The sequence below is a fragment of the Delphinapterus leucas genome, chromosome 2, assembly GCF_059928025.1.
Source record: "Delphinapterus leucas isolate spDelLeu-1000000601 "Yukka" chromosome 2, BTC_Dleu_Yukka2, whole genome shotgun sequence".
Classification (NCBI taxonomy): Eukaryota; Metazoa; Chordata; class Mammalia; order Artiodactyla; family Monodontidae; genus Delphinapterus; species Delphinapterus leucas.
This window is the reverse complement of record NC_143130.1, coordinates 115,882,732-115,906,721: the sequence shown is the minus strand read 5'-3', so window position 1 is coordinate 115,906,721 and position 23,990 is coordinate 115,882,732. Positions and strand designations below refer to the sequence as shown.

The 23,990-nt window shown below is 39.2% G+C and overlaps 1 protein-coding gene across 1 annotated transcript in view; it reads right to left on the bottom strand.

Moving 5' to 3' along the window:
* The window catches only part of AKAP6 (A-kinase anchoring protein 6), a 607,123-nt gene that overhangs the window by 218,572 nt on the left and 364,561 nt on the right, over window positions 1-23,990 (bottom strand). Inside the window, exons 8-9 of the mRNA XM_089907589.1 lie at window positions 11,666-11,762; window positions 10,387-10,550 (exon numbers count right to left, since the gene is read on the bottom strand). Of these exons, the coding sequence (XP_089763715.1) occupies window positions 10,387-10,550; window positions 11,666-11,762 (261 nt within the window). The remainder of the gene's footprint in view (window positions 1-10,386; window positions 10,551-11,665; window positions 11,763-23,990) is intronic.

Sequence of the window (23,990 nt, the reverse complement as noted above, 5' to 3'; positions counted from 1 at the left end):
ACATGGATGGACCTAGAGATTGTCATACTGAGTGAAGTAAGTCAGGCAAGGAAAGACAAAGTAAGTGAGACAAAGAAAGACATCTATATCGCCTATGGATGGAATCTAAAAAAATGGTACAAATGAACCTATTTACAAAACAGAAATAGAGTCACAGATATGAAAAACAATCTTAAGGTTCCATATCTGTTTTCCACAGATATGGAAAACAAACTTAAGTCACAGATATGGAAAACAAACTTAAGGGGGTAAAGGCAGGGGAGGGATAAATTGGGAAATTGGGATTGACACATACACACTACTATATATAAAATAGATAACTAATAAGAACCTACTGTGCAGCACAGGGAACTCTACTCAATACTCTGTAATGACCTACGTGGGAATAGAATCTAAAAAAGAGTGGATATATGTTTATGTATAACTGACTCACTTTGCTGTACACCTGAAACTAACATAACATTGTAAATCAGCTATACTCCAATAAAAAAATTTTTTAAAAATCTATGTGTACTGTCAAACCTGCAACCTCAGCATTGATCCCTGCTCCAAGCTTCGGGCTTACATTTTCAACTGAGTGTTGCACATAACTACACAGATAATTTTTTGGCTTCTCCCATCTCTAAATCATTGTTCTCAAACTTGCCTGCACTTTGGAATCACCTGCAGAGGTTACAAAATATCTCTGCCCAGGTTATACATCCAGATATTCTTATTAATTAGACACCTGTCCTACCTCAGTTAATAGTAACACCATTCTCCTAACTGTTCATGCTCAATTCCTTTGAATCATCATTAACTATTCCCCCTGACCTCCATTCCCTCGATGCCAAATCCTAATATTTCTTCTATAATATCGCTTCTACTTTTTTCTTTCTATTATCACGGCCACTGCTTGACTTTCGCTGCCTTTAGTTATTATACTAGTTTCCTAATTCATTGTCAGTCCTTCCGCTCTCATCCTACTTTTGCCATCTGTTTTCTGTGGCTAAATCCAATCATTAAAACAGGGGTCCCAACCCCCGGGCCATGGACCAGTACCAGTCCGTGGCCTGTTAGGAGCCGGGCCACACAGAAGCTCCAACTGCAGCTCCCCATCACTCCCCATCACTCTCATTACCAACTGAACCCTCGCTCACAGTACTGCCTGAACCATTCTCCCCCTCCCCCTGTCTGTGGAAAAATTGTCTTCACGAAACCGGTCCCTGGTGCCAAAATGTTGGGGACCACTGATTAAAAACGCTAAAGGCATACTAACAAAACACAAACTCTTCAGCTGATATTCAGACCTCTCCAGTACATAGCTCAAAGCTTTTCAGGCTTTATTTTCCACTAGGTCCTCATCCCTTCCCATGAACACATGGACACTCTATGTTCAAAAGAGCCAAACTATTCGCTGTTCACCATTCTCTAGATGTCCCTCATATCTTCCTTTTTTCCATGCTTTTTACCATGTTATTTCCTCTACCTGGAATGCTCTCCCTTCAATATCTTCCTACTAACAATTTGTCAGAATATTAGAGACCTCCACAAAAATCCATCTTCTCTTAGAGCAAAGAGCTTTCCCAGGCACAATCAGATTGAAATAATGTCCCTTCCCCCAATTTCCCTATTTCTTATGTTCCTATCTCTTATTATAGTATTCATCACACAGTCTGCCTTAATTTAGAATTATATATGTGTGTGTCTTTCTCTACTGCTGGGCAGTGAGCATGGAGAGGAACAGTGTCCTGTCCAGAGCTATGACATCACAATGTAGTTACGTATTCAATATTTATCGATTTTAAGGATGGATAAGAGCAGTGTAAGTAGAGAGAACGGGAAAAGCCCTGGGCAAAAGCAAAGGCAAAAGGCATTTGGAAGATGGTGAATTAACTAGAACATTAACGAAATGAAACAGTGACATGAATCTTGACTAAGCAGGTGGAGTCCAATGACAGGGTAAGGAATTTGGCCTTTACGCTGTCACATACGGATTTCAAAAAGACTTTGAATAAGCCTGAGTACCTAATATGTGTTTGGAGTCTAAGTTCTTTATCAGTAAAGTAAAAATGACAACAGAAGCTACAACTGCTATACTGTTGGGAAGAATGAATGAGACGATCCAGGTAAAAGGCTTGATACAAACCTAGACCATAGTAAGCCTGCTAACTACGCTAACCCCATTAATAGAGTATGTTAGACACACACACACACACACACACAATGGTTATACAATAATGTCTAAGATGTCAAAAATAAAGACAGTTTTTCTGGCTTTGAGTTCCACAGCTAGAGAAAGGAAAGAATAAGATAGAAAGAGCAAGAGACATGAAAGCATTAATGTTCATGAAGCGACTTAGGCAGATGAACTTCACTGGATACATACTTCCTTCCTTCATCTTTCTCTTTCTGTTCCTTCTCTCTCTTTTCTTTCCCTCTCTCTTTTCCTTTGTCTTAGCCTCTTGCTTTAGGCTTCCTTTTTCCCTCTCCCCTTTCTCACACAGAAAGATCCATGGCCTTGCTTAGCCCTGCAGGGGGCAATGCTAAATCAGTGCTGGCCTCTGCAGGCCAGATAAGTACAAAGATGAGAAGTCACCACTCCCACCCAACGCAAAATGGCCTGGAAGCCGCAGTGAGATGGATCCCTGGACTCTGGCCCAGCAGGACCTCTAATCTAGTTAATGGTTGCTGAGAAACGTTAACCTTCATTTTGGCACAGTGGGAGGTAAGACTGGTGATGTGCTGTGAGGCCTGGTGGCAAAGAGCACTACAGTACACTGAAAAAATATCTCTGTCTCTGTTAGCATCAGAACCACATAAATGGCTATATTCCAAGTAATTTCCGAGGAGAAGGAAAAACCAGAATGTGGACATCTCGATGCTTTTTGACCTCACTGGATGGGAGAGATACTCTGGGTGTGAGAGCAGTTAAACAAACTTTTGGAGTATTCAGGGTGTTGAGTGCAGGTGTGTGTACATTTGAAAACTGCTGTTTTATAAGAAGTCCTAGGTGACTCAATAAACACAAGAGCCAGAGCAAAGTAATCCCTTTAGCAGGGCTCTCCCAGCTCAGGTGCTCCCCTGCCAGAAACAACACATTCCGGGGAAAAAGTGTAAATCACACACTGAGGTAATTGTTCCACACTTTCAAATAATTTACTTATTAATTTTAAAGTGGTTTTTTGAAGCAATTCTGTATCTTGCCTTCTTTTTCGTGCTTAAATACTTATAGATTTAAAAAAAAATGTTGACCTCCACTATATATCAAAAAGTACCTCTAAGGTGTTTAACTATATATTATCTTCAGAATAGATCAGGCTGAGTTACAAAATGTGAGTTCTGCCAGTAAAAGAGTGTTGCTTTCTGCAGAATGTAACTTTGCATCTAATACCATGCATCTCTGCAGCCCTAGTTGTTACGGATTCAGAGATTAGGCACTCTTTGACTAAATAGGGGAAAAAAAAATAGGCTACCTACTCTTGCCAGTGACATTTCCCTGTGTTGATTAGAGACACCAAAGAATTTCACTCCCAGAATCATCCAGCAATGGAAACACAGTACGAAAAATCAAGATAAGCTATGGTTTTATACATCATATAGACCATGATAGGGCTGACCATTAGCTGTCCTTTGACTTAATATATGTTATATCATCTCAATCATTTTTTCAGTCACCTAGTTGCAGTGGCAGACTACTAAGACAATTCCTCATCTTGGGCCCACCCACACATCTGATAATATGCAAATTTAAGTGCCTCAAGGAGATTAGAAGAACTATCTTTTATTCGATTCCACCACAAATTTAGTAACCACAACTGATCTTCAAAAAAATAACTCACTTTTGTTTCTGTCTTTCACAAACATTTTTGAAGAAAAGTTGCCCTTCTATTAACAAAAAAAGGACTACTGAAGAATCCACAGTAGAAGAAAGAGCTCTCCTTAGGTACTGCATTTCAGTTTAGCAGGAAAGGAACTGGATACTGGCTTTTAGGAAGAATTCTGCAAGGAAGAGGTGGAATTGGTAATGCATTTACTACTCATTTGCTTGCATCAAGAACTCCATTCCATTTCAATCTGCCAACATCCTAATTAAGATGATCTAAATCTTAGGTGATCTATTATTCTAGATCTAAGATAGCCCAATCTACATTAGACAAGATGTTACACTGTGTGCTTACACTGAGATGATAAGCCCACAGAGCAGAAAAGCGTGTCTTCCCTCATGTCTGACCTGGCACTGGGCAGAGCCCTCTGTCAGCACTCAATAAATAATGGCCAGGCCTTTGCCTGTTGTCTTTGTTTCTACTACTTTAGGCCCAGTTTAACCTTATGATATCATTTCTGGTTCCTTTGACAACATATACCTGTGCTCCTTTTTTTTGCATGAGGAAAAGAGAAAAGTATCTTAAGTAATTCTTTATATATGTCAGTGCCAAGTGTATGTGGGACTAACCGTATATAAATGCAATTCCCATTCAATATCTTAAAGCTGTTTCTGAAGATTCTATATTAAACAACATGCAACTACAAAAGCATTTGAGCCAGAAAAGAAAAGAATGCAGAGACAATGCTTTGTCTCACCAATGCTTTGGAAGAATCAGGATCAAATTGCGTTCCAGGATAATAATATCCAGCTGCACTATTACCCAAGAGATACTATATAACACAGAGAAAATTATCATATAAAGTCCTCCCTAAATCAGCCTCTTTCTCTCCCTTCAGTTAAAGAAAGTTACCCATAACTCATTAGCATAAATACTAGGTTAAGACTTGGGTGTCTGGTAAACAAACAGAAAATATGTGTTAGTATTAGACTTGCCCACTCTTGACATTCAATGAAAGGCTAGGTGGTCAGTGACATACCCAAGTTAGAGTACCCACAAACGTCCCTTCTCAGCCAATATCTGAAACTGTCATTCGTAGGCCTGAGCAAACATATTTAAGAAGTGTCCTTAACCTTGTTCTTTTTTTTTTTAAACATCTTTATTGGAGTATAATTGCTTTACAATGGTGTGTTAGTTTCTGCTTTATAACAAAGTGAATCAGTTGTTCTTGTGCTACTGTTGAATAGATAACATTGATGACCTTCACAGTCTGATATCCATTTCCAAAGAGATGACAACTTCAATCTAAGAACCTCAAAGAAGCCAGATAAAATAAGCACAACCCTAGAGTTCAAAGCAGCTAAACCCTCTATCTCCTTTCACTAAGGAAGTGAAGATCTTGGTTGGAACCCAGGCTAGGTCACCCTTCTAGTAGCTATAAAGTTCTCTGAATTTACAATAAAGTCTTCAAATATTCTTTATTTTGGAAATGTATATATTTCCTTAAAGAGGACAAAAGAACCATTGTTATGTGCTTTCTATGATGCAAAGTTCAAGATGTCATGTGGGGAAATCCTGGCCTTGATTCTAAGACATCTGTAATGATGGCAAGCTCTATAGGTAAAAAGTAAAAACAGGATAAGTACAGTTTAAAGGAGGCAACGTGCAAAATTTAAGAATGCTTTTTTCCTTTCAGGATTTTTGTTTTTTGCCTTGAGAGGTCAAAAAAAGAATGCACCCTTTGTTAGGAGTTAGATATTCACTGTGTTTTGAAATCCCTCCAGCTATACACCATTCATAAGTTTAACATACTGAAAAAGCCTAGTTTAAGGTGATAAACTTTCACCAATCTATCTTAAAATAAAATATATAATTACAAGCATACTTTCAATTCTTGGATATGCATGCCGAATCTCTATTTCTAGAATTAGTGAATTTTGTTTTCTATTTCCATGTATAAAAGATCTCACAATCCTGGGAAAATACTTTTTTTAAAATGAAATACAACAAATAAGGTATGCTGCCGAGTCCTGGGGGAGAAGTTTCCCAGAGTCTTTGAATTTCCTCCTATCCTCCTCCTTTACAAGATTTCTAAGACCAAGTCGTTTTCTGCAGTCTCTCAAACAAGGTAAAAAAGAAAAATACCCCCTAGATATATTCCTTAGATTTCTATTATGCTTCTCAAGTTCCCAGTAGCTTCTGAAGTAAACCTAAGATGAATTCTGGAGTTATTTTTTTATTATGTTTTAATTTTAGTTCCTCTTTTAGGACTAAGATGAAATAGATGATCATAACTGCTGTGCTAGGAGATGCATTTCATGGCACAATTTGTACATGACCTGCTCAAGGTCACGTCACAGAAAGAGGGCCGACATGATAGATAAAAAGTTGAATCCAGCTTTTAGTCTTGGTGAACTCCAGGGTTTAAGCTTGCTCTATTTGGTGCAACACGGAAAGAAAAATTTCTGTTTAAACAGGACAGATCAGATACATTCTGTTTAGGGACCTCACTCGGCTTGGATAGTGTCAGTTAGAGACATACGAGGAATTACTGCTCACATCACTGATCATTAAGGGTCATTTTTTTGTCACATCGTGAGCCTTGGGTAAATTGCGGCAAGCTGGCCTAATCGTGGCCCAGAAGATCCCAGGTCTGTTCTCTGTGCCCATCAACTTCACCCAGGCAGAAATCCTTCCCTCCACCCTCCATTTAGAACATCAACCCCCCTTCAAGTCTCTCCTTGATACTCCCACTTGGGGGTAGTTATTTCCTTCTCCTTGTACTCATAGAACTTTGTATCTACCTCTACTAGAGTATTTGTCAGATTCTATTAGAATTATTTGTCTGTTGTCTCCACCACTAGAGTATGAAGTCTTGCACGTTTACCCTCATCTCAGACTTACTATGTGCCAGGCACCCCTTAATCTGCATCACAGTTCCTTGAGCTGGATGTTAGCATTGCCTCCGTCATACAAATGAGGGAGCTGAGGCACAGAGAAGTTAAGTCATTGCTAGTTAAGTGTCAGGAGTTGAGCTCAGACAGTCTGACTTCATAGTCTGAGCCCCTCCTGTTATTCCTCGTGCTTGCCCAAGGGACTAAGGAAGGCAGTTCATAAACATTAAGCAAATAGAAGGAATGACCATTCTGATTTCTCCTCAGTTTCCTAAGCTTAAATTTAGAAATATATTTTCTTTGTCTTAAGTTGATTTTACCTTCACCCTTGACTATGGATGAGTTCATCTGTCCTAAGAAAATTCAACCCAAACTGGAGAAGAGAGAACTAGCTGGGAGGCGAAGGCCTGGGGTGTGGCCAGCTCTGTCACGTCCAAGTCTTAGACTCTCACACCTCCCTCAGGTTCTACATCTGTAGACGCCCACAGAAGCCTCTCCTCGTAGCCGCTTTTAGATGTACCACACTGTGCACGTAGTGTGACGTGAAAATGCTTTGGAATAGTAATACTATTAACCAGAAAAACTACTTATGCTATTCTTTGTGGACTGATGTGACTCAAGAAAGACATTTTCACTTGGGAGATGATTCAAATAGAGGGTTCTCGTTGCTGTTGTTGTTTTGTTTTGTTTAGAACTGAGACACCCAAATCATTAAGAATCAGATGTATCTATTTTTCCTCCTAATATCTAAATTCACATCTCAAGTCCCTTCAGATCAATGGCATATATTCTACCTTTTAAATCACTTTGTAATTCTTGCATTTTACATATATTCTTTATTTTTCTGGTTAAAATAATTCTTACTCATTGTAGAGACTTAGAAAATTCAAAGATAGTTTAAACTATATAATTGCATCTTATAGATCTCTTCCAATGTTTAAAAATTCTCTTCTAAAACATTATTTTTAATGGTTATGTAACCTTTCATTAGGATAAGATGTAGCATAATTTAATTAAACAGCCCCTGTTTTAAACATTTTGGTTGATACAAATTGTTTGGTATTATAAGTAACAACAGGACAGACATTCTTTCACATTGTGTGAGGATCCCCATTATGTGAGGATCGTATAGCACCGTAGGAAAAGGGCCTTCTTAGAGCCTATGAAAGCGGTATTCTGGGAGCTTGTGGAATGCAGATTCTGGGGCCCTTCCCAGGAGACTCTGACTCATTTGAGGCGGGGCCTGGGGAAGGTGGTCCTCTTTTTGAGAAATGTTAACATTGCCTCTCATTTAATAATACTTTCTCCCCATTTGGCTCAGTTATCCTCTTTACTTCATCTCAGCATCTCCCGACAAAATGAGCTCATTTAAAAGTGTCCAGTTCAAACTGGCCCTGGTGAATAGAGCCACTCGTTTTCAACACAGGTCTTCTATTAACACAGGTGATTGCACCATCTCTGCAGCTCCACTTTGGTGCCTCCCCACCCTCACCCAGACTCACCGCACTCACCCACCCACGCTCCACACCAAAGCCAAGGACAGGTTTTTAGGCTGCGAATCAATGCTGTCGTTTCCCTGCTCACTCCCAAACCCTCCCCTTTGTGCCCACAGCCACTCAGCCTCCCTTGCACACTCCCCACCTCCCCTCTAGCTGCACAGCCTGCTCACAGAATGCCACTTCCTCAAAGAAGCACTCCCTGATGCCCTGATCTAAATCGCTTCTCCCAGTCCAACCTCTGGTTGCTTCCTTTTCTTTTCTTTCACAGCCCATCACGGTTTCTAAAAGCATGGTTGTTAGATTTAAGTCTGTCACCCCACTTCACCACAAGCTCCGTGAGACAGGTACTGAGGCTGATTGTCCACCACCATGCCCCACCTTGAGCAGTGCCAGTAACAGGCAGTGCTCTAGGTGGTGTTGAAAATGGGCTCGGGGGCCAAAGGGCTCAGATTCAAATCCTAGCTCTGCTACCTACTACCTGTGTGACCTTAAGCCAGTTACTTAACTTCTCTGTGCCTCCATTTTTTCCATTGGAAATTAGAATAGGACTGCCTTATTTATAAGGTTTAAATAGTTTGTTGTGAGAATTAAATTAGAGAATACACAGAAGTACTGTAGAACAGTGTCTGGCATGTGGAATGCATCCAATACAGGATAGCTTTTAAAAAGTAAGCACTCTGTTTATTTTTGTTAAATAAATAAAACACAACAAAGTTTTTAGTCGTGTCCTTTCTCATCATCACTGCCCCCTATCCCAGCCAAAGTATTAGCCCAATCAACTTCTTCCTGCAGTCTGCTCCTTGAAAGGGCTCCACTTCTGCCCTGAGAAGTCTGCTGAAGACACTCTCCATTCCCTATGATTAGTTCCAGCTTTGATCCTTTCATCACGTCACTTCCTAAAATATGTGTGCATGTGCCAAGCCACCTTTCTTCCTTCCTTCAAGTATTTCCTGAAATGTGACCTCCTCCATGGAACCTTCTTTAAAGGGAACTGAGCTCATCATTCCATCCTCTGTTTCCAACAAATAAGCTCAAGGTTGTTGTTCGAGATTCCAAAGCTATAAACCACCTAAGTTTTTCGCTGGCTGCGTGGCCTCACCACTGCAGGGCAGATTGGGTTTTTCCTTGCCTGCACTTGAGAATGTGAGGCTCAGAGGGCAGAGGGTTTGTTTAACTTGCTCTGTATACATTTAGCCCAATGCCAATCCACATGGGGACTGAATAAATGTGACTTGATGATGATTTAATTACTCTGTCCATGCCAGGAATAGAAGCCACGAACTCTTAAATCTGTTCCCCCCATGTTACAGTATGTTTCCATGCTTAGTCTATTATGAGACTGGTTTTCTGCATCAACTTTCACAAAAGAACAAATACAAAAGAAAAGAGAGACTGCAAGAAAATATCAAATTAATAAAATTATCTTCTACTTCATGAGTCCATTATCTTCTATGTCATGAGCCCAAAGATACCTTTAGAACAGTGGTGCACTGTATCAGAAGGTGCCTCATTTAAAATTTAACTGCATATGCTTTACGGATTATTTTGTAAATCTAAAGTAGATAACCAAAACATGTCAATATTCATTCTTAAAGTACTTGTATTCGGTGCATGCACCATTATGGAGAACTTACACTCAGAGCAGAAAGATTTGTAGCAAAGCATATGACCTTCTTCTCACTACAATGACCATCCCCTAATTAGGCAATGCATCTGATAGTCATTAACAGGAATGAGATAATGAATCACTTTCTCTCTTCTTTGTTAATTTGCTGTAACCAAGCGGCTAATGGATGTCAGAGCTGAGTGATTGCACTGATTATAGTGATTTATAGTTGCAACAAAACAATTTAAAACCATTCGGATTATTCATGTTAAAGATGCTTTATGTTTTGTCTACTAAATGTTTTATGTCCCCCTTTCTCCTACCCCTAAAGTACTTTCCCCCTCCTACTCTGCCACTTTTCACAAAAAGACCCCTTCCTGGAAAACTTGAAAGTTGTAGGCTTTTTTATTGTTTTAAACTTAACCATTTCATTTTGTTTATACATACCTATACACAGAGAGATATATAAAGTTTACCCAGTAAAAACGAAAAGCCTTAGGAGTAGAAAGAAAACTTCAGTGGTGCCTAGTTCAAAAGAAGACAGAAGTAAGAGGAAATAAGACAAACTTCAAGCCACTTACCTTGGGGCTTCCCGTCCCTTCCTCACCCTCCACAGACACATCAGTAGCCAGAATCGCAGCTTTGATGGTATCCAGAGCCCTGAGAATCCAGCTGTGCTGCCGTTTGATTTGCCTCTGTAGCTCCTTCCATTGACTTGCTATCATCCGCAGCATGTCCTTTAGTCCTTCTCCAGAAGGAGGGGAAAGCACAAGTTACGAACGCAACTGCATTTTTACCCATTATTGTTTTTCATTTAGCAAATTAGATGGATATTTCCAACAATAAACACAATTTTAAGCAACCATTACCATCACCTGCCACTCAGAACAGAGGTTGGGGATTTCTGACTTGACAGAAGGCATAAGGACACAAAAATGGGATAACCACATAGATGCATGGTTTGGAATCGACTTCCGTTTAATATATTGACTAAAGAAATGCATATGGAACAAAAAATCACGCTACATAAAAATTATTAACACCACAGCTTCACATTCCAAATAAAAGGCCCTGTGTGGATCTGTGTGGAGACTTTATAATGATCAGAAAATGTATGGAAATAGGTAAAGTTAATTCAACCCGAACTATAGTAAATGGGCCAGATTTAAGACAGCAGTCTTTAGTATTAGCACATCAGATTAATGCTGCTCTTTTCTTATTTAGCTGTGGTAAGCTCAAAACAAGTGCCAAACTGTAATTCATCCTGTCTTATGGTCTTTTACTACCAGGATAAGTATAACCAAATGACAAAACTTTTTTATTTATAATCTGTTCCTCATAAATACATTAATACTGGAGTAAGAATTGGTCTAAGGCCAAAACTCTGCTAATGCAATGACCAGCAAAGAACATGCAAAATGTCCACGTGTGTGAATTGGCAGGGAAATAATCAGGTATCTCTAGACTGCCTGCCTTATATCTGTAATGATATCTATAAGTACCTGAATGCATATGCATTATAACTACATGCACAATTCTCCTTCATTATCTTAATGTTATTTCCAGAGCACCTACATCAAAAAGCATGTCAGTGAAGTTTTCAGGAATGTGATTTCAATTGAAACTCAGGCGAACACCAAGCCCCAAATGAACAGACCATTTGGAGGCAGTATTTCATCTTACAAGCATCACAGCATTGTGTGCAGTATATGAAACATTTATAAATCTTGAAGGTCAATCTGATAATGTAAATATTAATAATACATAAGGAAGTGAATATATGCAGTAATTTACAGCAATGCTTCTTCATTCTTAATAGTCTGGAGACATAAAGACTTGCAATATTTCAGGAGGATTTACCTGCTTTGTGAGATGCAATAAGCTCGAGAAGTTGGAGTCCTTCCTCCTCCACAGCTTCCTTGAGAGCACAATGACTGTCTACATTCAACTTAAAGCTCTGCAAGGAAAAATACGAGCATCAAAGCCCGGCAAGGCAGTTAAAACATCCATAGAAAATTACTTGCTACTTTTTATCAAGAGCCACACAGTGCAGTTTACTCAATAGACAAACTAATTGGCAATACTAAAAGCTATTGATATTTGGGATCTGGGCTCAGAATGTTTCCAGTAGGTTAGCAGAATGCATCTGTTTGGAAACAGCTGACAAATCTAGAAATTCATTAGGTTTTTATGAAAAGTCACATCCCGTGGGCTATATCAAGAGTAGCAGTGTTCTATAAAATATACTGAATTTCTACCAGCACATATGAGCTCATTTCATCACTTTTAGAAATGTTACTGATAGCACTATTTATGAAACCATAAAAAAGTTGGCAACATAAATTATATTAGCCTTATGTGCACATATATAAATCCATTAATATAGTGGGGTTTGATTCAGCTGTTTCTCAGATATCACACAAACCACAGGATATTGAGGTGGATTCAGGTGCTGTAGTGAGGAGTCCAATGGTTTTCAAATGTTTGAATTTTAAGTTTATTCCTTACAATATGACATTGAGTTATAAATGAATACGTCGAGTACATCAGGGGCATTTTTCACTCATGATAGTCATCCAAAAGACAAAGACGGTTATGGATGAATTCCAACTCAGAGCCATTTCTTTCAGGAAGCCTTCCCTAATGCCTTACACAGAATTAATTACTCCCCTCTCTCGGCGTCCTCTGCTCCTTATACCTGCTTCTATTGTAGAATTTATCATACTGAATTCTGCTTTATTCCTATACTTGCCTACCAACCTATAAGCAAGAAAGAACTACAATTGAAAGAATCGCCAGCTTCACATTTATTTCCAACTCATGTCACATACGAGGTGTTCAATAAATGTTTGCAGGAATAGTGGATATCTGCTGAACTGGATCAATAGGACTCTCTCAAGGGGAAGGCTTCCATTTAAATATTTCAAGAAACACAGATGGTTTTCCAAAGATTTTTCCGTCTCTGGAATGTTATAAGGTGTTCCAAACACAGGAGGTCCAATGGAGAGTAATCATAGTGACCAATCTGTTGAATCAATGGTTAGTCTTCAGGGTGAAAATCCGTTCCTTGACTTAATTTGAAAAAGTATGGATTTTGAAAGAATATGTGCCACATTTCGGCTTCTCCATAATAGGGCTCCAAAGTATACAATATACTTTGCTCTGACTAAACACTCACTGAGCAATGGCTGCATGTACTATACACTGAGCTTAGTATTAAGAATATTTGACAGAAATTCAGGATGATAGTCTCAGTTGGAATGTAATTTGGATGAAAGAGGTTAAACAACCATAACTTATGAAATTAGATATTAATTTTTCCATTCTTTCACTCATTCATTCATTCAGAAACCATGTATTATGCCTATTCTGTACACTGGACAGGGTAATAGCAATTTAAGGGGTATAAGGCATGGCCCCTGCACATCAAAGGGCATCCTCCATCACCTTGGATGTTCATTGGTGAGTCTTTTTCTTAGTGGAAAAAAGGGGTCTTTTAAAGCTCAAAAGAAAAAGCACAACAGTCAAAATAAGCTGAAAATGAAGGAGATAGGGACAGGCAGATCAGAACTTGAAGTATAAAGATAAGAATCTTGACTAAAAAAAATGACTCCAAAATGATGAATCATTTCATCTTACTAGAAGCATAAGAAACAGTAAAGTTTCAGCATAATATGGCAGAAAGAGACTTACTGGTTTCCCCAAGGGTTGTTCACTATTTCTTATATTGCCCTCTTTCAGCTACAGGTATTTGGTTGAATAAAATAAAGTATGGCAATATATCAGAAGCCTGATGCTTCTGGTCAATCCAAACGATATAATAGCTATTAAAAATTAAATAATTATTATTTATAGCCAAAACACGACTGTAATTTACTTTTTGCCACTGCAGTGGGAATCATCAACTCTGAAGGAATGCCATGCAGATTGAGGTACATGTTTGTGTTTCAGGGAAAAATGGACATGGAAAAGAAAAATACTTGAGATCAACCCGAGAATGCCAACGTTGAGGAAGAAATCTATTCTAGAGATTTCCTCATAACTGTAAAATTAGCCTAGTGTTCTCTTTGATTCTCTGTTTACTTACAGCAGACTAGTGCTGAATGGTTGTTAATCATGAGCTTCTGAAGACGTGCATCAGGCCTATGTCTCAGCAAAAGAGAACCTTAGGACCTGTGGGTAGGTTGGACAATTTGACATAATTGAAGCCAATAGCATAGAATAGATGCAGCTGGATCTGGTTCTGCCTCAAGATGATGTGGAAGCATTTGATTAGGACATTGGAAAAGATGAAGTATTCATTATTAAAAAAAGATAAGCTTTATGCTCTAGGAAAGAACCATTTAATATAACTATTACCCAAATGGTACAATATTGCTTAATTTTCAGGTGCATCCATTAACCATTAATAATATCAAGTAAGGAATTCACAATGGGCCTCTGAGAAGGCAGGCAAGCAGACACATTAACAACATTGTCAATGAAATTTCTGGCTGCTAAAGGATTCTGTAATAAACTCTCCCCATTCTGCCCCCACTTCTTCCCTAGGGAAGGAAGCTTAGGCGAAAGAGTTTTTTCTTTTCTTTTCTTTTCTTTTTTTTTGAACTTGATACCTGGACACATTTCCATTCTTGTGCTACTAACATGTTTCCTCAGCAATGCCTTATGGTATATAGTCCCTTTGCAACACCCATAGCACTCCCTGAAAATGCAGGGCATTCTCTGGAGATTTAATTTACGGCAACAACATGGCCATAGACAGGTACCACAGATCTACATCATTGATAATTATGTGAAATTCCATAAATATGAGTAATCTGGGACCTGTGAGACACCCCATCTTTTTTGTGTCTTTACAGCAGCATGAAACTGAACATCTAGATGAGAATAACTAAGGAAATGAAAAATACAGTGGCTGAGACAAAGGACTAGATTATCAAAAAGATGATACTTCACAGGCTGACCAATGGGTATTCCTAGCCTCACCAGCATCTATAGACATGGGTGCATTACTCCTTGTCAGGATCCAAATTCAGGTAAGCACACTGATTGTACTTTAATCATGATCACACCTTACTAAGTAGATAAAAAACTACAGCTTATCCTATTCCATTCAAATTTCTGAAGATCCCAGTTTGATGGAAGTATGGAGATCATGTGGATATGAAATGAAACCAAGGAAATGTACACCTTGATGCACAAAACTATGACAAACATGAAAATAGTTACTCATGAGGGATCATAAGAATTGATATGAATCTCCTGGTACAGGAAGTAGTGGGAAGACCATAATCACATTCAGAAGCTTAAAGATCCAAAATGTCTAGGTTTGAGCAGAATCGCATCATGAACATAGACTTTCTGTCATCCCCATGGAATACTGTTAGTGTCTGCCAGGTCCACCGAGGTCCATGAATTTTATAATGTTTGTGAACAGAGAGGCCAAAAAGAGTTACCGCATCTCTCCCGACATAATATATGCTTTTAAAAAAAAGCATAAATTAATACAACAGGTATTTATTGAGCAGTCTCTGCCAGGCCTATAGACACAAAAATTAACAATACCCAATTCCAGCACACACAACTTATAGTCTGTTGGGTAAAACAGATCAAAAGCAAGTAGCCTTATATGACCCAGCACAGAATAAATATGTAATTGGGGTTTGATGTATAACAGAGAGTGGCAGGGCCTTAAACTGAACAGTGATATGCATGCCCAATGAGATTTAATGTTTTAAAATTAAAGTATCATGCAGGCCGAGTGAAAATAAGATTGTAGGCTATATTCCGTATGAGTGTGATAGTGCTAGATAGGTGCTATGGGAGCTCAAGCTGGGAACCAGGTTCTGCAGAGGCTGGCAGGGAGCTTGGGAAGAAAGGATTGATTTGCATGTGGGGCTGGAGACACGCTCTACTGCAGCAGGAATAGAGGAGCCAGAAGCAGCTTGGTATGGCTGGGACAAGGTGGAAGCAGGGGATGTGGGAGCTGCAGCTACACACGGTATTTAACTCCAAGAGCCATAAGAGTCATGGAAGAAGAGGTCAACAACATGGGAGGGTGACCGGTACAGTTCTGTGTTCTAGAAACATCTTTCTGGCTTTTATACAGAGTTGACTTTAGAAGGGCAGACAAGGAGGCCATTTAGGAGGCTGCTATGGTAATGGAGGCCAGATGTTTCTGTATGCTCATATTTTTTTTTAATTAAAAAAAGGTATGTTTTTTCTTCTAAATGAATGGAAGAAGGAAAAATGGAGAAAATCTTCTGTCTTTTTAAGTTTTTCTCAGTGCGTGAGAACAGCATGTGCCAGATTTTAGTTCTTTGGCTGTTCTGATGATAAATACCAGAGGTTTATTAGTCAGGAGTCTCCAAATGTGAAAGACATATTGAACTGATGAACTTTTACTCCCACTGTCATTTTAAAGAGATGCTATATATGCTGATGAATAAGACATGATGACACATTTTCTTCACACAAAAGATTTTTACTACCCTAAGAAAATGAAAACTTGCTTTTTCACAAGGGCAGGAGGAGGAATGTGTGTTCAGTCAGAAAAGCAGAGGCTTGAAAAGTCACCTGCTATCTGCCTTAGGCCGTCTCTACCCGGGCTCCATCTGAGCTGTGCCCAGCACCATCCTGCATTCCCAGAGGGGCTCTTGATGGGGAAGAAAGTCATGATCCTCTGCGCACAGCCTGGCAGTTTCTCTCCTGCTCTGCCCAATGCCATCCATAGAGGATGGTCAGATGGTCCTCAAAATATAAAATATACCTTCCAAATGCCACATGTGCCAAAAATGGAAAGATTTTCATGAGTAAATATTTTTGTTTAAGAACCTCCGAAAAACTTGATAAGACATTATACAGCCATTAAAATGAAGACTATGAAATCACATGAAAAATAGATAGAACACATTATAAGCCAAAAAATGAAAGTTCAAATTGTATCCATGATTAAACTGTAACTATGTAAATGGATAGTCCCAGTGTGTAGAAAAAGACTATAGGGAAATGCAACAAAATGTTAACACCACTTGTGCAGGGTAGGACTTAGAGTTAACGTAGCCTGGTCTTAATGGAATGAATTCTCAGGGCTTTAGCTTTCTGAAACATAAAATGACAAGTAATACAATCTAACTTCCAAGTTGTAAGAATTAGAGATAATGATTGTAAAGCATTGAAGCAGTGCTTGGCAATGAGTGGGGCTAAAGAAAAATCATTATAGACTTTTTAAATTCATTTTCTCTATTTTCCAAATGTTCTGTGTAGCAAGTGGTACTTTATGGCATTTTTAGGTGACAAGTGGCACTTACTGTTGAGGCTCTCTGAACTCAAGTACAGATACCAGGTTCTCTTTGCTTTTGGGCCACCACCCAGCATGGGGGGCACCCACACACAGATGCTGCTCTCTGAGAGTCCAGAGAGCAGGGGACTGAGAGACCAGTGATCTGAGTCTTCCTTTTGTGTGCCCTTGGACAAGTCATCTAACCCTTCTGGGCTTCTGTTTCTTTACCTACAATCCAGGCATTTGGACTCAATATTTTCCATTTCTTGGACACTTCGATTTTATCTTTAAGCCACACAGTTAAGCCCAGGTGGCTCAGGAGAATTTTTATTCTAAAGCAGAAAATTTTCAAAGCGGGAAAAATCCCAAAGGCCGTCTAACTACTCATCTACCCTAGGGCAGCTCTGTCCCTCCACATCCCAGGCAGATGTGTTCATTCTATTTTTAACTATCTCCAGGGAAATTTCTTCTAACTTCTCATCCTGAGTCCGCAACGTTTCTTCTCAGGAATTTGAGAGCTCTGTGAATAGGAGCACAAGCTTCCCTCAGCTTCGGATTCTTTTGCCAAGTCATCTCTCCAGCATAGGAGTTGGAGATCAGAAACACTGTGAGGATATGCCAACAAAATCCACACGTCCAGTCAATCACCAAGCCCTGACAATTTATTTCTCCATCCTCACCTCTCTGTATCGACTAACACTGCCTTAGATTCAGGCCCTCACCATCATCCCTTGCCAGGCTGACTTCAACAGCCTCCAGTCATGACCCCCTCAAAACTACATTTTTTTCTTTATTTGTGGCATGCCTACGAAGGTGCGGGCAATCATCCTAAGCTCGAGGGATATGGCTGTGAGCAAGATAGATATACTTCCTGGCCTCATAGGGCTCACAGTCTAGTGGCGGGGGCAGGAGGTGGGGAATGTGTATCTTAAAAACAGGGGGTTGCAGTTGATTATATCAAGGGGACTAATGACATGGTGTGGGTGCTGGGGACAAGCATGGGCTCTGGAGCTGGACAAGCCTGGGTTCAAACCCTGGCTCCTCCATCACCCCCTGTGTAGCTCAGGGCAATCTCTTTGTACTCAGTTTCTTCAAAGGTAAAAAGGGGGATATGTCAGTGCCTATCTCATGGGGTTGCTGTGAGGATGAAATGCCTTGATACCTGTAGAACAGAGCCTGGCATATTGTAATAACTCAATAAAAACATTTTATTACACAGAATGTTCTGTCTACAAAACAACTCTTGTTAAATGCCTCCGATGTCTCCCCCAGGTTGCAGGATAAGGTCCAGCCTCCAGCATGACCTACAGAGTCTCTGGGATCCCACTCAAGTCTGCCTCTTGCGTCCCAGGTCTGCCTTGAGATGTACCAGCTCACATCAGTCATCTTCGTCATCTAAGATTCTGCTCTTGCTTGCACCTCTGCCTGAAAAGTCCTTTTTCCCCTCCCCTGGCTCGGCCCTGCTCATCCTTTAAAATTCATCCCAGGTGTCACCCTTGCTAGCAAGTTTTCTCTGACCATCTTCCAGCCTCCTGGTTTCCCCTCCTCAGCATCCACAGTAACTGCAGAGCTCGAACCTCCACTTACTACACTGTTGTATAACTATTGATGATGGGTCTGCTTCCCACCCATGAGTTGAAAGTAGAACTTCACTTTTCATTTGTGCTTGTATCTTCAATGCCTAGGACAGTGCCTGGCACATAGCACACACCTAATAAATGTTCAAGGAGCAAATGAATGAAGATTCGTACCCAAAACCTTCCACGAAGCTTTCAAAATGCTGCCTATAGTATTTTGGGCTATATTGGTGCAATCACTCTTCACTTGGAGGTGGTTGATAAATGTCCCCAAATTTTACTCATTGAACGCCATGCAAATGAGCTGTCATGCTCCTTCGCTTACAAAATTACTTGCCAATTACACTTAGATGATCCCGGTGTAATTGCCATGTAAACTGTACCCTGGCCGAGATAGCCCAAATCATCAATTTAACTTTACCCTCTCATCATATGGTACTTACCACATAATTAAATAAATAGTCAGCCACCACCACAATTATATATCTCCCCAACAAAATGAAGTGGCTACATTTGTCATTGATTTATTGGTTACGACAATATGCAACACACCACCACGTATAATATCAGAAGCTTTAAAAAATTGAAAGCACTATGTACTCTTGAGAAAGATGTTCCAAGTTCATGAACAAAAAGATAAGCATTATAAAAACACTGTTTTCCTTTTTTTAAAAAAGGCACTAAGATATAAAGACAAAAATCCTTGTTCTTCCTGAGGAAACATTTTTCCCCTGAAACTGCAGATAATAAAAACATTTCCAAGCATTCGAAAGTGAATTTAGCTCCTCAACCAAATCACAATTTCTTTCAAACAAGCAGTTGCATTTTTTGGTGGAAGGTAAATATGTTTTACTAAGGCTGGCATTCTTTTTTTGATAGACTTGCTAATATCTTATTCAAGGATTAGACAGATGGGAGAGATTCTGAATGTTGACGGTGCCTCTTAGTGACCAAATTTTCATTTGCTTTTCTGCACGCTACCTCCACACCTGGCACAGGTAATCACATTGACTTCCCAGCATGGCCACATTAGGCCAAATGGATTTGTAGAGGTTCTGTCTAAAGGGACCATGTCACTTCCAGAACACACTGCTCTGAGGCCCTAATTGAAAAAGAGGTCAATGCTGGCCCAAATATCTCTCTACCTCCTGCGGTGGAATTATTGATATGCAGCAGCCCCTACAGATGTGGAGTCACCAAGGTGATGGATGGATATAAGTATATTATTCACACGTACATCTGTTAATATACAGGTCCCAGTGCAAACACCAAGGCCTAAGAATATTATGTGGATTTAGGACAATCCCTGAAGGACTCCAGTTTCATTATAAATTTGTTTGGCAGCCTGGGGAAGATCTATTCCAACTCCCAGATGCTTCATGCATTTGAGAGGGGGAACCAAATTGCTTTAAAAATAAATTTAATAAATTTCGTAATGTCAAGTCATTAACATCCTGTGTAGTCATACAGTCTTCATCTTTTGAAATAGTAATGTTAACCTGTGGAATTTTAACCTTTCTAATACCTGAGTTAACATTTTATTTTCCTTGTGTTTTTTGCCAAAGGGGATGAATTACACCCTGAAAGCAGAAGAAACTATCCTATTTTCTCCCTCATAGGTGTTTTTCTTGTCACAAATATACCAGACAATACCCAGAAAGCTCTGTGACCAGAGTCCATTTTGATTTGGAAACTGTAGAGGAAATAATTTACCTTGCAGACATTCTCAGTTATTGTTTGATGATTTATACTATTAGCTATAATTTGCTGCTGTTTTCACAAGTGCTCATTTATTCATTTAACAGATTTGTTTAGTACTTTTTATGCATGTACAGGGCAGGGTGTCAGAGCAGACACCAAAAAGACACAAGCAGTCCCTCAAGGAGGTGACGGTCACAGGTGAATCATTAGGGCAGGGTAGGTGGGGAGAGATTCAACCTCTCTAGGAACACCCGAGATTCTCACACCACCTGTTCTCAGGGTCTCCGAGGGGTGCGCACAACTCCCCCAAAATGAACAAAGCATCCTCACTTACAACAGGTTTATGCGATCTTCACAACAACCTTCAGTAGATACGACAGGCATTTTTCTGGCTAGAGTAAAGATCTGTTTCAGGCCTGAAACTTCTATCTTAATATCATTTGTGCCAGGTGAATTGCTTCAAGATTCCAAAATTCCATGTAACACGGTAGATAAGTAAGATCTGCACATGGGTCTACACAGGGAGACAGATAGTGGGTGACAGCAACCTGGCTCAAGTGAGTTAGGTCACACACTGGCTCTTGTCCATACATGGTGTCCTTCGATAGTGCATAAACCCTCATAGTACAAGGCAGTCTGCAAACTGTCTCTTCAGTGCTTAGCATACCATGATCCTAAATAGCAAGTGCTCAATAAATCCAGTATTTCTCTGTCATTCTACTTTAAAACAGTCATCACATTCTAAAGAAAAAGAATAAAGTAATAAATCGGTAAAATGTCTGGGTGACAGCAATTTTTATCTTTTTAAAATTATTTTAATCTATATTTTTATACAGCAGGTTCTTATTAGTTATCCATTTTATGCATATCAGTGTATACATGTCAATCCCAATCTCCCAATTCATCACACCACCGCCACTTTCCCCCTTTGGTGTCCATACGTTTGTCCTCCACACCGGTGTCTCTATTTCTGACCTGCAAACTGGTTCATCTGTACCATTTTTCTAGGCTCCACATATGTGCGTTAATATACGATATTTGTATTTCTCTTTCTGACTTACTTCACTCCGTACAACAGTCCCTAGATCTATCCACGTCTCTACAAATGACCCAATTTCGTTCCTTTTTATGGCTACGTAATATTCAATTGTATGTATGAACCACATCTTCTTTATCCATTTGTCTGTCGATGGGCATTTAGGTTGCTTCCATGACCTGGCTACTGTAAATAGTGCTTCAGTGAAAATTGGGGTGCATGTGTCTTTTTGAATTATGGTTTTCTCAGGGCATATGCCCAGGCGTGGGATTGCTGGGTCATAAGCTAAATATATTTTTAGTTTTTTAAGGAACCTCCACACTGTTCTCCTTGGTGGCTGTATCAATTTACATTCCCACCAACAGTGCAAGAGGGTTCCCTTTTCTCCACACCCTCTCCAGCATTTGTTGTTTGTAGATTTTCTGATGATGCCCATTTTAGCTGGTGTGAGCTGATACCTCACTGTAGTTTTGATTAGCATTTCTCTAATAATTAGTGATGTTGAGCACGTTTTCATGTGCTTCTTGGCTACCTGTAAGTCTTCTTTGAAGAAATGTCTACTTATGTCTTCTGCCCATTTTTTCATTGGGTTGTTTGTTTTTTTAATATTGAGCTGCATGAGCTGTTTATATATTTTGGAGATTAAACCTTTGTCGGTTGATACATTTGTAAATATTTTCTCCCATTCTGAGGGTTGTCTTTTTGTCTTGTTTGTAGTTTCCTTTGCTTTGCAAAAGCTTTTAAGTTTCATTAGGTCTCATTGGTTTATTTTTGTTTTTATTCCCATTACTCTAGGAGGTGGACTGAAAAAGATCTTGCTGTGATTTATGTCAAAGAGTGTTCTTACTGTGTTTTCCCCTAAGTGTTTTATAGTGTCCGGTCTTACATTTAGGTCTTGAATCCATTTTGAGTTTACTTTTGTGTATGGTGTTAGGGAGTGTTCTAATTTCATTCTTTTACATGTAGCTGTCCAGGTTTCCCAGCACCACTTATTGAGGAGACTGTCTTTTCTCCATTGTATATCCTTGCCTCCTTTGTCATAGATTAGGTGACCATAGGTGCATGGGTTTATATCTGGACTTTCTATCCTGTTCCATTGATCTATATTTCTGTTTTTGTGCCAGTACCATATTGTCTTGATTACTGTAGCTTTGTAGTATAGTCAGAAGTCAGGGAGTCTGATTCTTCCAGCTCCGTTTTTTCCCCTAATGACAGCTTTGGCTATTCAGGGTCTTTTGTGTCTCCATACAAATTTTAAGATTTTTTGTTCTAGTTCTGTGAAAAATGTCATTGGTAATTTGATAGGGATTGCATTGAATCTGTAGACTGCTTTGGGTAATATAGTCATTTTCACAATATTGATTCTTCCAAACCAAGAACATGGTATATCTCTCCATCTGTTTCTATCATCTTTAATTTCTTTCACCAGTGTCTTATAGTTTTCTGCATACAGGTCTTTTGTCTCCTTAGGTAGGTTTATTCCCAGGTATTTTATTCTTTTTGTTGCAACAGTAAATGGCAGTGTTTCCTTAATTTCTCTTTCAGATTTTTCATCATTAGTGTATAGGAATGCAAGAGATTTCTGTGCATTAATTTTGTATCCTGCTAGTTCACCAAATTCATTGATTAGCTCTAGTAGTTTTCTGGTAGCATCTTTAGGATTCTCTATGTATAGTATCATGTCATCTGCAAACAGTGACAGTTTTACTTCTTCTTTTCCAATTTGTATACTTTTATTTCTTTTTCTTCTCTGATTGCCGTGGCTAGGACTTCCAAAACTATGTTGCATAACAGTGGTGAGAGTAGACATCTTTGTCTTATTCCTGATCTTAGAGGAAATGGTTTCAGTTTTTCACCATTGAGAATGATGTTTGCTGTGAGTTTGTCGTATATGGCCTTTATTATGTTGAGGTAGGTTCTCTGTATGCCCACTTTCTGAAGAGTTTTAATCATAAATCGGTGTTGAATTTTGTCAGAATGTCTTTCTGCACCTATTGAGATGATCAAATTGTTAATATGGTTTATCACATTAAGTGAATTGTGTATATTGAAAAATCCTTGCATCCCTAGGATAAATCCCACTTGATCGTGGTGTATGATCCTTTTAATGTGTTGTTGGATTCTGTTTGCTACTATTTTGTTGAGGATTTTTGTATCTATATTCATCAGTGATATTGGTCTTTAATTTTCTTTTTTTGTAGTATCTTTGTCTGGTTTTGGTATCAGGGTGATGGTGGCCTCATAGAATAAGTTTGGGAGTGTTCCTTCCTCTGCAATTTTTTGGAAGAGTTTGAGAAGGATGGGTGTTAGCTCTTCTCTAAATGTTTGATAGAATTCACCTGTGAAGCCATCTGGTCCTGGACTTTTGTTTGTTGGAACATTTTTAATCACAGTTTCCATTTCATTACTTGTGATTGGTCTCTTCATATTTTCTATTTCTTCCTGGTTCAGTCTTGGAAGGTTACCCCTTTCTAACAATTTGTCCATTTCTTCCAGGTTGTCCATTTTATTGGCATAGAGTTGCTTGTAGTAGTCTCTTAGGATGCTTTGTATTTCTGCTGTGTCTGTTGTAACGTCTCCTTTTTCATT